A 15,718-nucleotide genomic window follows, 5' to 3' on the forward strand; every position below is an offset into this window, starting at 1 on the left:
TTCGGTACCCGTGAAACCCGCCCGGCACCAGGGCCCTGAACCCGCTCCGGCTCCGCCCCGGGTGCTGCGCTGCGGAGGCCTTCGTTCCTTCCCCGCTACCCGCTTCTGGGTGACTTAACGTGGATCTGAGATATGTATCTATGCATAGATATATATATAAAGGCAGACACTTACTGTTGAGATGTTCGACTGATCTCAACGCCGGAATTCACGTCCCCGGCTTCTGCGTCTCACTGCTACTATGTTGGCTGGAGATGCTGAGGGCTAGTTAACCTGGTACAAATATTGAAATGAGAAGAGTTTGAATGTTGGTCTCTGTGTGTGTGCAAACAAAATTCTCAGAGAAATTCCAGTAGTCTTTAACAGACCTTATCTGACGTAATTATGAGAGGCTGCAGCAAGAAGAAAGCCGGCAGACCTGGAAAATTGCTGCCCTCGCCAGTATCGGAAAGAGGAACCAGGGCAGGAACCTGCACAGAGCACCATGAGGCCGTGCATTTCATGAAGAGGATGTTTTCTGTCGCTTGCACAAATACTGCTGCTCGAGCTCAGGAAGGGTGTTCTCCTGAAGGCGCTAGGAGGGACTGCTCAAAAGTTTGTCTCTATTTGCTCCATGGAGGATAACGCTCAAAGGTTTGGGGGAGGGAAGAAATATGTCACAAATATATGAAATGGAAAAGGGAACTCAAGGCCATGGAAGAACCCCCTCCATCCAGCAATAGAAGTAATGTTGACATAAACCGAGTTTTGTTCAAATGAAGTTTCGAAGGGAGAGGCTCCGGGGTGGCCCCGGGGCCGCAGGTCTGCGCAGCGGGACGGGCCGCAGCAGGGTGGCGGTGGCCGGGGGTCGCGGAGACCCCCCGATTGGCCGCCGCAGAAGCGACCACAGTCGTGCCCCCCCACACCACCACCACCCGAAAGCTCGGAGGGGCTTAGACCCTCCGCTGGGGTGCTGGAAGGACCCGGCGGTAGGTGTGGGTGCGGGCACATCCCGGGTGGAGCTCCCTCCCGCAGCCCGCCGCTGAGCCGAGCAGTCGGAGCCGGCTGACGCCCTCCGAGGACACGCTGCCCTGTGCCTTTTGCGGAGCCTGGCCCTTGGCAGCCCCAACGCAAACCCCTGCCCCCGGCGGGCCGCCTATCTCGGCAGCAGCCCTGGCCGCCGGGGGGGGCGCGCCGGGACCGCGGGGCGCCGCGCAGCGCGGGGGGGGACTTTCCCCGCGTAAGGGGCGACAGGAGGGACAGCCAAAATTCGCCTTTCCCTCCTGCGTGGCCCTCGGAGACGGCAGACCTTCACTGGCCCAAAGGCCCTGCCCTGGGTGGAGGGAACTCTCAGCAACCCCCTGGCGCGCAAGTTACTCCTCTCCTGCGGGGTCACCCCCGCCCCGGCGTAACCCTGCGCCGCTGACCGCGGGGCGGCCGCGCTTCCCACCTACGCGTCAGCCTCCGGGCGGTCAAAGCCGAACGCAAGGCCCCCGTGTTGCCCTGACCTTACAGCTTTTCAGCGCCAGTTAAAGACAACACCCACCCACCCCCGAGTCGGAGGCTTGGTCTCCAAAATTCTTCCCCCTTCCCTAACCCCCCCCCCCCCCCGCCCCCACTCCCGCTCCCACTCCCGCTCCCGTCGGTAAGCGCGACCCAACAACTTACACGTTAGACCACCGGGCAGTAATGACACCCCTTCTCCCTCCCGCCCCCCGAAGCGTCGTACTAAGTCTCTGATCCTGCATGAAAACACAAGGGTTACTAATCACACAGTTTAAGGTAGATTTCATATTTATTTAAATATTTATCAAGTACTCAAAAATGTATTACACTTGAGCATACAAAATGAATCCAGTTTCTAATCAGAATGATTTAAATCCTTGTATTAGACTTTTAACTTTTTTTTTTTTTTTAATGTTCTCTGTACTGTCGAAATGGTTTGTCTCTATAGCTGAGCTTGCTCAGGGTGGGCTGAGATGGTGAGGAGGGAGGAAAAAGAAGGTTATGTTAAGAAAACATTAGGGTTTGGAGTGACTGTCATGCAAACCAACTTGTCTTTGTCAGACTAAAAATCTCTGTATATTCCAGTTAAGGGTTTCTTAAAGCAAGCCCTTGTCTTGTGCTGGCCAGGAGCACTAGGGAGCACTTGGATTGGAGCAAAAACAACCCTTTCCTATGTTTGTGGGGGTTTGTGGTTTTTTGTGGGTTTTTTTTTTTTTTTGCTTCTCCTCCTCCTCCTTCTTCTTTCTACTTATCCCCAAAAAATCGCCCACATTTCTAGCTTTCACCACCCTCTCCCCCACGAATTAAAAAAGGAAGAAAAGAGGGAGTGAAGAGAGGGAAGTCGACAGAAAATAAGGAACACCATTCGTGCAATTTCATAGCAATATCCCCTCAATATATTCCTCCTGCAGCATTTTTCAATCGTTTTGACAGCAGACACTGATAAATAATGGTCATACTTGACTTGTTAAGCAAAAAGCGTCCCTTTTATCAGGAGCTTATACTTAAAGTACAGGTCACTTCAACAATCTCAACAACGAGGCTTTGGTATACAGCACTTTCTTTCTTTTTATTATTATTTTAAAAATAATGGAACTCAGCAAAAAGCCTGAGCTCACAGTTCTTTAGATGTCTTAACGTTAAGTCAGATCATGCCTAGAGTAATATCATTTTTAAGGGCAAGGGATGGGGTGGGGGAAACACTAACAAGAGAGTTTCTAACGTTATCGATTGAAAGCTAAGGCATCCAACTAGCCCTGATATAGTTGTTGAAACGGAATTTACAAGCTGGTCGTGAATACTTGCAATAAAATATCACACTCCTTTTATTCACTAACGACCTGCTTTGCATGCAATATTTTATTTCAGGTATTTTAGCTGCTAACTTGTAAATATTTAGAAGAGGGAACTTTGTTCATTATTTAATATTAATATTATTATTATTTTCTCTATTCCAAACGCTTATTTAGTGAAATAGTCCTGAAGATATAATAATTCTACATATGGCGCTTTTATTTCACATAATATTTAAGAAAAAAAAGGACAAAAACCACATAGAATTAGACATATAATTCAAAGACCACGGTACAACCTTTTCTTTTTTTTTTTTCTTTTTTTCTTTTTCTTTTTTTTTTTCTTCAGCAAACAAAAAAATAGTCAAATGACATGAAAAGTGGCAAGTCTTCCGATAATAAATAATAAATTACTTTATAATTTTGCAATGCAAGAGCAAACAAAAAGGATGGGTTTTTTTCTTTTTCTTTTCTCTTTTTCTTTTTTTTTTTTTTTTTTTACTTTTTCCTCTTTATTTCTAGAGAGTGAGAGAGAAAGAGTAAGAGAGAAAAACAGTCGTTTTAACGAATGACTATACACATCTTTGGGGGAGGGGAAGGTTCTTGGACGGACACATTTCAAACACAATCCCGAGACGCTTTGTGGCAAAATAGAGGTATACCTTGTTGCAATGCTTTTACAAATTGGTTTTTAAAGAATAATTCAAAAACCTATTTTTAATCGCTTTAACTTGATAGAGAGTGGATCTCAACTAAACAAAATCAAATCCCCACTACAGTACATGCTAGAAGAGACCCAGGAAACAACCCCTTGTTAAGAGTCAACTAAAAACAACATTGCAAACCAATGCAGCTCCACCTTCCTGCAATGAATCTTTCAACAATGCAAGGCTAAATAGTCTCTTTCCTGATGATGAAAAACCTACTGGAGCTCCTTTTGGCAAGGCAATCACCAATATAGAAACAGCACCATTCGGATTGGGAGGGACTGGATAGGAAGTCCCTCTACCTTGCTCTCTAAGATGTGCAGTCAAATGAATTTTTTTTTTCTTTTTTCTTTTTTTTTTTTTGAGATCCACGAGTACAAATGCTTTACGTTTTGAAAACGTCTTTTCGATCCCCTTAAGATAATTGAATAGCACAGTTTGTTTTGCTTTGTTGGTTTTTTGTTGTTGTTGGTTTTTGTGTGTTTTTTTCTTTTTTTTTTTTTTTTTTTTTTTTAGTATTTATTCTAGTAAGATCCCATGATTGTCTTCACAGTGTTGCTACCATATTACCTTGTCTTTTCAAACATGACTCCGTTCATTTCATGAAGCAGTTCCTTGCTAGGTTCATTACAGGGTTGTTAAATACTTTCCCCCCTAAATTTCGGAGTCTCAACACGATCACTTTCCCACTCTTTCCAACAGGGGTGAGGGTAAGGGCAGAAACAACACAACAGAAAACTGAATGCATGTTCCTCATGCCTCAATAGGACTGGCTACCATACTGTTGGGCGTATCTGGCAGCTGAGAGGACATTGATGCTACTTCACTTCCAGTAGAATTGGAACCGGGTCCTCCTTCTGAAAAATTAACCTGCCAAAAAAAAAAAAAAAAAAAAAAAAAAAAGAAAAATAAGAAAAATAGGTGTTGTTACAACTGTAACAAGCAAAGAAAACTAGCAGGCAAAGACGAAGAACACAAAAGCAAATACACAGGCACGCAGCCGAACAGCCTGCTATATCTCCGTGGGAGGCTGTGTCACTTTGTTGCTTTGTTTAGCTTCCCCATTGACTTCACTGAAACCTTCTTCAGGCCTTCGGCGAAATCGCCGAAAAAAACAGGTTAAAAAACCCAAAACCAAAACCAACCAACAACCACTTAACAAAAAAAGCCTGAAAAACCAAGCAAATAAACAAACTTATTAATGAGGCCTTCTTCCCTGTGTTGCAAGAGCGGCAATCCCAACAGGATGTTCTAGTCAATTATTTAAGAGTGCACATGTTTTTTTGACACGAAACTGCAAGATTACTTTTTCCCCGCTTTGTGCACGTACTAAAATAAACCTGGAAGGAGCATCCAGGAGCAGAAGGCATTTGAAACAAACCATTCTCTTTCATTTGTGATTTGAAGTGGGTGCTATCTCTTTTTAACGAGAGTCAGTTTGATAAAAAAGGTCACACTTCTCCATCCTAATGTGCCCCGCAGCTCCCGTTAGTTTAGGAGCAGCGTTGGGAAAAGGCATGATTTGAAGGGTGGAGCTTTGCTAATCCAAAAGCATTTCTTTGGCACCTATTTAGTTGGCCGATCCTGTGATAAAGTCCCTTTCCAGATTAGAGACGTGCCTCGAACCGTGGATGAACTGTCTGTTCCATGCACTATTCTTTAACTCTTTTCAGCGTCAGACATGTCCAATATATAAATAGTCACCTATTTATCTAATGTTCTATCTACCTATATGTGTAGGTAGGGCTATCCATCTTTCATGCTGCGCCCCCCCCCCCCCCCCCCGCCCACGAACTACTCCATACAAAAACTCACTGTATCAAAGGTTTTTAAAGTCTCCTATCCTGCTAAGGCACAATAAGTAAGGCAGCCGAAGGAGATCAATTTTTCTTGTGTCTGCTTGACAGCTTGATTAAAGCAGGAAAACCGGTGGTTGCTCTAGAGGTACGATGATGCAAATAGCCCTGCTGCTGTTCTACAGCTTCCTGAGCAAGCACAGTGTGCACGCTGCAGCCTGCCACCGGGCAAAAGAAAATCGATTCTGCAAGAGAGTGATACTGATCTGAAAAAGTCTAGAAACAATTCTAGACATAGCTACAAAACTTTGTCTTCCACTGCTTCATGTAAAAAAAAAAATGCCTAAGAGCTCAAAAAAGGGTCTATATGTTAATTTTTCATCATTAAGTATTATTTTGAATCACTGAAAAACCACATGCCATGTACCTGATTATTTATAAAGATCTGGTTTTAACACACTTAGGTCAGGAAATTCAGTTAAGGCTGAACTTCTGTCCTTAATTCACCTTGTAGAGCCTAAGTATTGCAGATTATATGGTCCCGTATGAGCTGCCAAATGACGTAGGCATAAGGAAGTGAGTTAAAAACTGTATTTATTCTAAAAGGTCTGTTTTCTTTTGGCTTAAGGCAGTTTACTATATTGTTTGAATTTTTCACGTGAATAAATACTAACAATTCCCTTTCCAAAACACAACATTTAATGTAATCTATATGTATGTGTATATAGATATATAAAGTGATATCTAGAGGTACAGGTTTAAAACAAGGACTTCAAAAATGTAATCGAGCTATTCATGTGTTTGTGACAAATCAAGGGCACAGGCTGACATTGCAATCATATATTTAAAATCCACCCTACTGCATTAAGGCAAAATTGGTCCGAAGGGGGGAGGGGCAGATTTTAGAAACTGCTTTCACAAATGTACATGAAATTAAGTGACACGTGAAGAATGTTTTTAATTTTCTGGATAAGGGTGCTTTCAGTTTTCAAGAGTGTGCGAGCTCAGTTAGTCTCAGACCCCGGTCGGGCCTTATCTAGTCCCCACTCCACCCGGAAAGAGCTCTGCTGTGCACTAAGGTAGATGTTGCACCGAGTCCTATTAAATCATATAGTTCGCTGCATTTACAGGGTGCCATCATGCCCACCTCTCAATTTCAGGAAAACCTGTCTAGTCCGGGTTGCTCATCTCACTGAGGGCATCCGGCACGTTTAGGGAATCCCCCATTGCCCTGCCTCGAGTACAGGCTGGTCTGCTTTGGCTGGGAACCGACACTTACTAGTTGCTGAAAAGCAGGTTGGTCTATGTCACTCTGCAATGCGAAGTCACTCAGTACTTTCCAGGGCGGCTGGTAACTCTGCACCTCCACTGGGTTCGCCTGTAAACCGCCGTCATGTCTCTCCGGACTAGCAGCCACCATCGGAGTTCCTGTCATCCCCTGGATATTCTGTAAATAGCCGGGGAAAGATGTTAATGATCTTGGTTAACTATATTGTATATAAGCGCAGAGTCAATAAACTGCTTTCTATCTTATCTATACAGTCGCTTGTATTTGCTTTGTTAATCTGCTGTGAATGTCTTACTCTATTCTACTCCAGGTCAGCCTATTTCTACCCGCTGCATTTATCACGGTGGAAGTTTACTTTCTTTCCCTTTAATCCTCCTATTTCTCTCAAGGCATACCCCCTCCGCCCCAAGCTTTCTCAAACACGAGCAGCCTGTACCTTGGCTGCCGATCGGCACAAGAAACGGTTAATCATGCTGCTTTTCCACTTCGCATCCAGGCCGGTTTTTTTTCTGAGCAACTTTAACTGGATCGTATATCCACTGTACGGCAAACCTGGGGTACGCCAATACCGCGATCTTCCCCCCGCATCCCCTCACTCCCACCTCAAAAAAAAAAAAAAAAAAAAAAAAAAAAGGAACCCTCAGCCCTCCCAGTGGAGCAGGCACTGCGTACAAAATAACTCCGAGCCTCGACGAATAGATTGTTCAGGCGAGTTAATAACATCGTGTTTTATTGCATTCCAACAGGGTAAAATGAAACTCCTTAAATTCCACTTAACTAGGCAGCCTTATGAATTAATAGTCATTCTTAGGTCAGTCAATATACACAGGGAGAATAACAGACTCTTCTTCAAGTGGATTAATAACAGCAGGGGAAAAAAGGGGGATAAAAAAAAGGAAAAAAGTTAACTTGAAATGGAGACAGCCAGTCTGCTCTGCTGAACCCAGTGCTTTCCACTTGTTTGCATCACACGTGCATATATATGCCTGCAGACAAGTACTTAATATTATATCTGCGTGGAAACTATATATATTTTGAGTAACTTGTAAACAGGAAGGTAATTAAAAAAATTGCACCGCATTTGTCTTATTCTACAGTAAGAGCACTTAGACACACACACACATTGTAGTGCATGAAATGCTAAGAAAATACATCAAATTTCCTTTTGGTTTTACTTGTGGGTTTACTCCTATGTAAAACCATTGAAGAGGGCAAAAGCGTCATTTTCCCCTTCAGAAGTTCTTTGCATTTGCAATACAAATATTTCACAAGGCTGGGCTTTTTATGTCCCATAAGCTCTGCAGGTCGCTATTCATGCTGCAGAGAAGTGTGTCCTCAACCCCACCAAAAGACATACTCGCTTGAGCAGCCTATATCGGCTCCTCGCTGTGGTCTGTTTTAATTGCACTTACAGCAGAAACAAGCGGCTAATAGTGAAATGGTACCCTTTTCTTTGTTTTAAGGGAGCTCCCACAAAACCAAAAGCGTCAAACCGACCCCAGAAACTGGCCGGGCTGGCCATAGCCCAGGCGTTTCTCCTTGGAAAGGAAGGCAGCACACGGTCAGAGGCAGAAACCACTTACAGTTTTGTCATTGGGTTGCTGCTGCTGAAGCTGCTTCATCATAATGCTCCTTTTTTTGTCCTTGCACCTCTTGTTTTGAAACCAAACCCTGATGACCCTCGGGCTGAGGCCAGTCATTTCTACCAGTTGCTCTTTCATGAGGGCGTCAGGTCTGGGGTTGGCAGCATAGCAGGTCCTCAAGGTGTGAAGCTGTTTTTCATTAAGGACAGTCCGGACTCGGGTGGTCTTCTCGGGCTGCTTGTGGACATGGGGTCGCAAAGCTGGCTGTCTGGCAGAGATAGGTTCTGCTGTAAGGAAAGGGGAAGGAAGGAACAGGATCCCCATGAGTAGGAAGCAGGGAGTCTGCAGAGGCTATGAATCTAAGCTGGTGGGACAAGGGGAGGCGGGGGGTGGGGGGCGGGTGGGTGATGAACCCTCTTTCAGAGGCCATTCAAGCAGTCAGATCTATTGGTGCTCCTGCAGCCTCCTCTGCTTTATGCGCTGGTGGAGTGACAGGACTGACATTTCTGACTCCACAGATAATTAATTTGCAAAAACAAACCACCCCCCTAAAACCTTTAATGACAGAAGCTTGAACCTGCGTGAGACTTGACAGGGGAGGGCGAGTTCTCTAAGGTGTGCGTGCTCTAGGAAAGGAGGGGGAGGGTTTTACGTATTTATTTCCTGACAGATCACCAAAACAGATTTTTGGCCCGAAAATTACTGAAGAAATCCTTCTTAAATTAATCACAATTCGGGACTGCTTCTTGTATACTGAATCTAGCTCAGTTTAGCCAGAGGCTGCGGTAAAGTGCAACAGCTCCCGGCATTTTGATGCTTCCAAATCCAAGTAAACCAAGCCATATCCGCTGCACCGTGACAGTGGAGGAAAGCCCTCTGAGAGCCCCGTATCCCAGAGCTCGGAAGACGGGTGTCTATCTTAGAAAGCAGAGGTGCTAGGCGAATTTATGTCGGCTTTTGATGAATACTTAGAAAGAATGAATGTTTCGTCAATTCTTTACAAGGGGAACAAGCCTAGCAACTCGTTTGCCAAGAAATGCAAACCTACGGGTAGCGTCACATCAAGAGCTAAAAGTGTTCGTGTGATTGTGCTATTCTGCTGTATATTGTGTAGCTGTAGCTATCTACTTGTAATCTGAGCCAGTCAAATAAAAAATAAAAACACTACTTTCTCCCCCCCCCCCCTAAAACCCTTGTTAGCTAATGCTCAGAAGTGCTTGGGTTTGTACCATCGGGTTCCGACTTTTCTGATTATAGCAATAAATCAGCAAATGCGATCAAGATAATACAAAGGTTTCAAATCTTAGCAGCATTGTACCTGCCGACACAATACACTTTTCGGAGACAAGGACAAATAGGCTATAGGGAGCACGCACAATCTCTTTAAAATTTTGCCGTGATCAGCTGTGGGATTATTTCTCCCTATATATAGATATGTCACCTGAAAGAGGCTCAGAAGCGGGAAGCAAGCCCGTGTTTGTAAGTAACCTTTCGAGTTACACTTACTTGCACAGCAATAACGCCGGCTAACTTTGTAGGCTAACCAGCCTAGTTTGCCTCAGAGACGTGTCCCTTCCTAAAGCTAAGCGTCCCCGGGTGTCTGATGTACCCGTCGAGAACTAAAAGTGTAAGTAAAGTTGTAAGGCGGAGACTCTGAAGTTACAATACTGAGTTTTAAGATGAAATTCTCATCAAATCACATAAAACGTTTCAAGAGGCAGAGTCACTTTAAAAGGCAATTACCGAAGATTAGCTTGTTGACAGTTTTAAATTACAGCCTAAGTGCTCGCCTGTAGTTATGAAGTCTATCTTTTCGGCCCCTGCTTCCACCAGTGCTTAGAACAGCTTTTCCACATGCGCCTGAGGCAGAGAGGTCTGCGCTTTGCCGGAGACCTGCTCCCTGCAGCGGCTCGTCCCTCTCCGACATCGGCTCCCGGCTGCCGCGGGCTCGGGCGGGGGGGATGGGACGGGACGGAACGGGACACGGCTTCCGCGCCCTGTGCATGGCCGGAGCGGGAGGGGCGCAGGCTGGCGGGGGTGCGGCCCCCTGCGCAGGTGTCTCCGCCTCACGCGTACCGCCTGCGCGGGCGCTTCTGACAGCAGCGGGACCCGCGGCAGCCCCGGGCGAGGGGCGCGCACGCTCGGGGCCGCCTCTCCGCGGGTGCGCGTGTCCCGCTGCCAGCGGCGGGCCGCCTCGCCAGGCGCCGGGCCGGGTGGCGCCGAACCCCGCGGGCTCCCGCGGCGCCGGGTGCGGGCGGTACCTGCCATCTGCAGCGGCCGGGCGGGGTGCAGGGGGCTGAGCGGGTCCCCGGCGCCCAGGCTGGCCCGCTCCACCACGTCGTGGTCCGCCCGGCAGAAGAGGCCGTCCTCCCGCAGCGCGAATTCATCGCCGGGGATGAGCTGGCGGCTGCAGGCCACGCAGCGGAAACACTCGATGTGGTACACCTTGGCGCGGGCGCGCATCACGAAGTCATTCTTGCTGAAGCCGATGCTGCACTTGGCGCACTTGATGCCGTATAACCTGAGCGGGGCCCAGTCCAGAAAGAAGGAGAAGGGAGGGAAGGAGGGAGAGCACGGAAGGGGGAAGGGGGAGGGCAGGGAAGGGCGGAGGGGGGAGAAAGGAAGGGGAAAAAGAAAGAGAGGTTTTCACTCCCGCTCGTGGGCAGCCCCGTGGCCCCGCGCCACACGCACTCCACTAGTTAAACAGGCCTTGAAAATACAGAAGCCAGAAGAGGAAACAAAACAGATTCGCTTGCTGCTGGTGCCCTGATCCCCACGCCGTAAAAAGGCGGTGGGGACCAGGAGACACCGGTGGGCAAGGAGAGGGAGGAGGGAAGGCGCGACGGAGGTGGAAGGAGAAACGGGAGGAAACAAAAAAAGCGACCCCCTTCCTTCCCGAGTAGACGCCGACCTTTCCCTCCTGCCCCAGCGCCCGGGCTGCAGCAGGCGAGGGGCCGTCCCTGCCCTCTCCTTCCCTCCCCACGGCAGGGGGACTTGACCTAGCCTGGCCCGGGGCTGAACCGGACCTCCCGGGTACGCCGGGGAAAGGCAAGGATGGAGAAACTGCCATCCGCTCCCCACGCACAAACCCTCCAGCCTCACCAAACGGTGCTGTTTCTGGAGGAGCCCACTCGGGGCTTGTGCCACTTAATGCGTGCCCGGGCCGCCGGCAGCTGCACCTCTGGGCCGCGGCAGGGGCGGCTCTGCCAGCGGCCGGGGCTCTTTCCCTTATCCCCTACCAACGGGTTCATTTTATACCGCAATACAGGCGTTCACACGCACCTCCTTACATATATACACGCTCACATATACAGAAGTGCGACTCCCCTCCCCCGCCCCCTACTAAAAGGCATTTTGGGTGCTTTGGCTCTGCTGCCTGACTCTGCCCCAGCCTCCCTGCCCCGTCTCTCCTCCGGCTGACACCCCCACTTTGGGCCGGGGCTCAAGCCTTCCGGCAGGAGTGAGAGGGCAACTTCTCGCTGACAGCCCCACGCGGCAACTAATGGGTCTGTGGGGTGGGTGGCAGGTTCCCTGTCTCCCGTGGAGGAGAGGAGGACAGCTCACCCATCAGTAGGTGACCAGGAGAAAACGCACCAACCCGGGTGTCTGGAACTACAGTCAGTCTCCCGGCTCCCACCAAGCGCTCCTTAGCCATCCTTCTTGGTATTAAGTAAAATTAACATATTTCCGCAAATGTACGCACGCGTATATACGCACACGATCCACGGAACTGTAAAAGCTCTTCCTAAAACATCCCCACACGTTTCCTTACTAGTACACTTCCTTAGACATACAGTCTGTAATGTATGCTTGTGGGTACAGATGTTTATTTACACACATCTTCAGCTGCTCTATCTGTGGAGGTGTGCTAATCCTATATTCAGAGCTACATGTTTCCAAACTGTAAGGTTTTGAGAAGAAAAAAACCCAAACAGCTAAACAGCAAAAGAACAGGGCGATCGCACAGTGTATGCGTTAATCGGTACAATAGGTACAAAAGTTGGGGGTGGGGTGTGTGTGCCCACATGTCTTACAATTATAGATTGGCTCACGGTCTAATTCGAAGTCGGCTTGCACATGAAATGTATTCCGTATTAACTTAAAAGAGAAGCATTTTTTTTCCCTTATTAAATTTCGACCACTGAGTTCTAGCAGGAGACAAGTGAGCACATCTAAGTCCCAACTTCCCTTTCATCTGAAATAACTGAAAGGACAACATTTAAAAGCACGGCTCCACAGTGCGTTTAAAAGGAAAGAAAGAAAGAAAGAAAGAAAGAAAGAAAGAAAGAAAGAAAGAAAGAAAGAAAGAAAGAAAGAAAGAAAGAAAGAAAGAAAGAAAGAAGGAAAGAAAGAAAGAAAGAAAGAAGGAAAGAAAGAAAGAAAGAAAGAGAAAGAAAGAAAGAGAAAGAAAGAAAGAGAAAGAAAGAAAGAGAAAGAAAGAAAGAGAAAGAAAGAGAAAGAAAGAACGAAAGAAAGAAAGAAAGAGAAAGAAAGAAAGAAAGAGAAAGAAAGAAAGAAAGAGAGAAAGAAAGAAAGAGAGAAAGAAAGAAAGAAGAAAGAAGGTTGGCTGTTTTTTGGTTTTTGCCATGGTAAAACTTTGAAAATAATCTCACAACGACTTGAAGAAATGATCTGCTTATGAATTGTGCACTGGAGAAAGAAAGACTCAAGTGTTTTATTTCAATTCAGAATTGCGAAGAAACTAGAAAAGATATGTTAGGTGGCTATGGAGGTACTTGCTTCCAAAACTTTCTGTAAAAAACTATATTGTCCGTACCGCAGTGTCATGCAAAGTTCTGGTTTGGCAAACCCAGTAAGCGACACTGAAATGGATCAGCATGACCCAGGAGCACAAAAAATAAACACACTCGAAATTCCTGCTTTGGTTTCTCTATAGTGTCAGGATTGGCAACTCTCACATTTTATCTGTTACCAGATTTTAATGTGAGGAAGGAAGCGGTTCCATTATCTAAATATACCCAATTGTTCGCGAACAGATGATGGGCAATTTGATCTGCTCTGTCTAATTCATCAGTACAGATAAGATAAGAAAGAAAAGGCAGTCAGATATCACCAAAGGGGTTAATATTTAAAAAGATTAAATGTCAGTTATTTTAGCGAAGAAACATTTTGGTCTAGGTTTTAACCTAGGATCCACAGTAAAGGATCCTTCATTCTGAAGGAAACTTAGGTTTTGCTTTTCTCCCCCCCCCCCCCCCCCCTTTTTTTTTTCTTTCCCCCGATAGGCCTACTTTAAATAGGTTGTGTTTTGGGTTCTTCCGCCCCCCCCCCCGCGCCGTGTATTTATTTTTAAGGCATACATGCCTGAAGTGCCTTTCTTATGAATGCCATTATGCTTTTGCAAAAACAGAGAGGTGCATTTCTCAGGTTGTGTTAGAAAGCGATCAGTTCCGTCTTGCCCGCAATATCTACACTGTTGAAAATATTCTCCATTACCTACGATTTCCCACTTTTTTAGAATCACAGAATGCATTGCCAAAGTCCTCAGGAGGGTCCCACACAGTCGCTAGCCGTTCCCGAATGCGGTTTTGTTTATACATAAATTTGCATTTGAATCTGTGGAACAAAAAACTTGACTCTAACTTTTTTACTCGCCTGTCTATCTATAGAGAAGTCACAATTGTCTTTTCACCCTCTTTCTCACCATTTATCTTCTTCCTGCCTCTGTCAGATTTATAAAGTTAAAAAAAAAAATCTCACCGAAGAATTAAACAACGTAAATGGCGTACCTGATATAATCTCTTTTACAGTAGGTTTTGCCATCCCTAACAAAGCACGTACAGGTCTCGTCCAAATACTGATTACACTCTGCACACTTCAAACACGCCGCATGCCATTCCAAATCCGGAGAAACCCTCAGAATATACTGATCGTGAATCTGATTGCCGCAACCAACACATAGGGAAATCAGGCGTTTTTCTGAAATAAAAATAAATACATGATTGACTAACCGTTTACTCTCCTACAGCGATAAACACACTTTCAGTGTCGTTCTTTTATAGAGCGTACTTTAGGAGTGTTGTTGGTTTGTTGTTGTTGGGTTGTTTGGGGTTTTTTGTTGGGTTTTTTTTTGTTTGTTTGTTTTAAAGAGTATAACACTTTTGGATTGTAATTGAAGTGTGCCATCAAAACCTTGCCTTGTTTAGAAAGGAGGCGGAACATATGTTAAAATGCAGATGTGAACAGTCTTCAGGGTGAAGGTCTTCATTTCCCAAGCCTTTCACGGAATCAAAACTCCAAACTCCCTCGTTGTTTTATTTTTATTTTATTGTTTGCATGTTTGAATTCCTTGCCTTACGGGGACAGCACCTATCTGTTTGATTTCATTTTTTAAGAGACTGTGACTGGAAACGATGAATGCGTGGCAGGGTGCTCTTCACATTCAGCCCTTTGCCACAGAAAGGGGACTCAAGGCTGCTAGCAAGAACAAGCATCATTACTGTTGTCACTTGCTCCATTTTGCAAGTCTAATGCTAATTCCCCTAGACAAACTAGGTGCTGGATAGGCAGACAGCCTCACCGCAGTCTAGCACGAGAATTTAAGGCTCCATGTTTGGAGATCCCATTAAAATCATGTCTACTCCCCAAACTTTAAAAGAGAGCAGGACCCCAGGCTATTAACATACAAGGCTACGAGGTTAAAACACAGCAAGCATGCAGGTACGGCAACAAAGGCACCTTCTCTACTATTCAAATGAAGTTCAGCTCTTTAGCAGTTCGCCTGCCTGAGACGATTACAATAGACAGCACATTTATTCCGACAACGGTAAAAATTCCGCCTTACTTTTTGGTGGGTCTCCCATGTCTCCCATATCTGTAAGAGGGTGTAATGTCCACAGTGAAATGGTGTACGGTTTCGTTTTAAGACCCCAAAGTAGGTTTGAGAGCTGTCGCTAAAAAAAAAAAACCAAAACAAACAAACAAAAAAAAAAAACAAACAAAAAAGCAATAACAAAAGGGAAAAAAACAGAGACTCGAAAAGAAAAAAAAAGGCAAAACAAAACACCACGGGCGTGGGAGAGTTACTGTCAGGGCTGCGGAGAGAGAAGGGGGCGCGCAGTGAGGCGCGGCGCAGTGCCGTGCGGGGCGCGGCGCCGGGAGCGCAGCGAAGTCCGGCCGCGCGGTGCGGTGCGGTGCGGTGCGGAAACGGCGCGGTGCGGGAACGGCGCGGCGCGGTGCGGTGCGGTGCGGTGCGGCGGTGCCGAGCTGGGCGCTGGCGGCTCGGGCACTCGCCTCGCCCTTATCTCTTACTCAAACTTCTCTGCTCCAACTCAGCCCGCTCGCCATTGGCTGACGTCATGCGCGGGGACGTCACGCCTGCGCGGAGCCCATTGGCTGCGGGCGGCGCGGCGCAGCTGTTCTGATTATCATATTTCAGCGTCTGGCGGCGCGGCGGCCCCGGCTCGGGTTCTCGGAGGCAACTTTTCCTCGCTCCTCATTTGTATTTCCTTTTATACTTTCTTCTTGTCGCTCTACTGCATCCCTGCCGCTTATCTCCCGTCACACCTTTCATTCTCCTTCCCGGCCCCGCTCGGGCTCCTCCACC

General features: G+C 46.6%; 1 protein-coding gene across 2 annotated transcripts; it reads right to left on the reverse strand.

Annotated features, from left to right (window-relative positions):
* Positions 1 to 1,774: 1,774 nt before the first annotated feature.
* Positions 1,775 to 15,403, reverse strand: ISL1 (ISL LIM homeobox 1). Of its 2 annotated transcripts, none has more exons than XM_027793316.2 (6): positions 14,957 to 15,403; positions 13,902 to 14,091; positions 10,413 to 10,672; positions 8,152 to 8,435; positions 6,560 to 6,727; positions 1,775 to 4,354 (listed from the first exon to the last, which is right to left on the reverse strand). In XM_027793316.2, exons 1-6 carry the CDS (start codon positions 14,982 to 14,984, stop codon positions 4,238 to 4,240), a joined length of 1,047 nt encoding a protein of 348 aa, XP_027649117.1. In that variant the 5' UTR covers positions 14,985 to 15,403; the 3' UTR covers positions 1,775 to 4,237. The 2 variants fall into 2 exon arrangements, with proteins under 2 accessions (XP_027649117.1, XP_005242057.1); XM_005242000.3 differs by having other exon boundaries at positions 1,777 to 4,354; positions 8,152 to 8,438.
* Between the last annotated feature and the right edge of the window lie 315 nt (positions 15,404 to 15,718).

This window comes from Falco peregrinus, chromosome Z (genome assembly GCF_023634155.1).
Source record: "Falco peregrinus isolate bFalPer1 chromosome Z, bFalPer1.pri, whole genome shotgun sequence".
NCBI classification, from domain to species: Eukaryota; Metazoa; Chordata; class Aves; order Falconiformes; family Falconidae; genus Falco; species Falco peregrinus.

Coding starts and splice junctions, on each gene's coding strand:
- ISL1 (XM_005242000.3), bottom strand. CDS start 14,984: ATGGGAGACATGGGAGACCCACCAAAAA. Junction 8,439..10,412: donor CCGGCCGCTGCAGATGGCAG/GTACCGCCCGCA, acceptor CTTTCCTTACAG/CAGAACCTATCTCTGCCAGA. Junction 4,355..6,559: donor AACCTGCTTTTCAGCAACTA/GTAAGTGTCGGT, acceptor TTTTTTTGGCAG/GTTAATTTTTCAGAAGGAGG.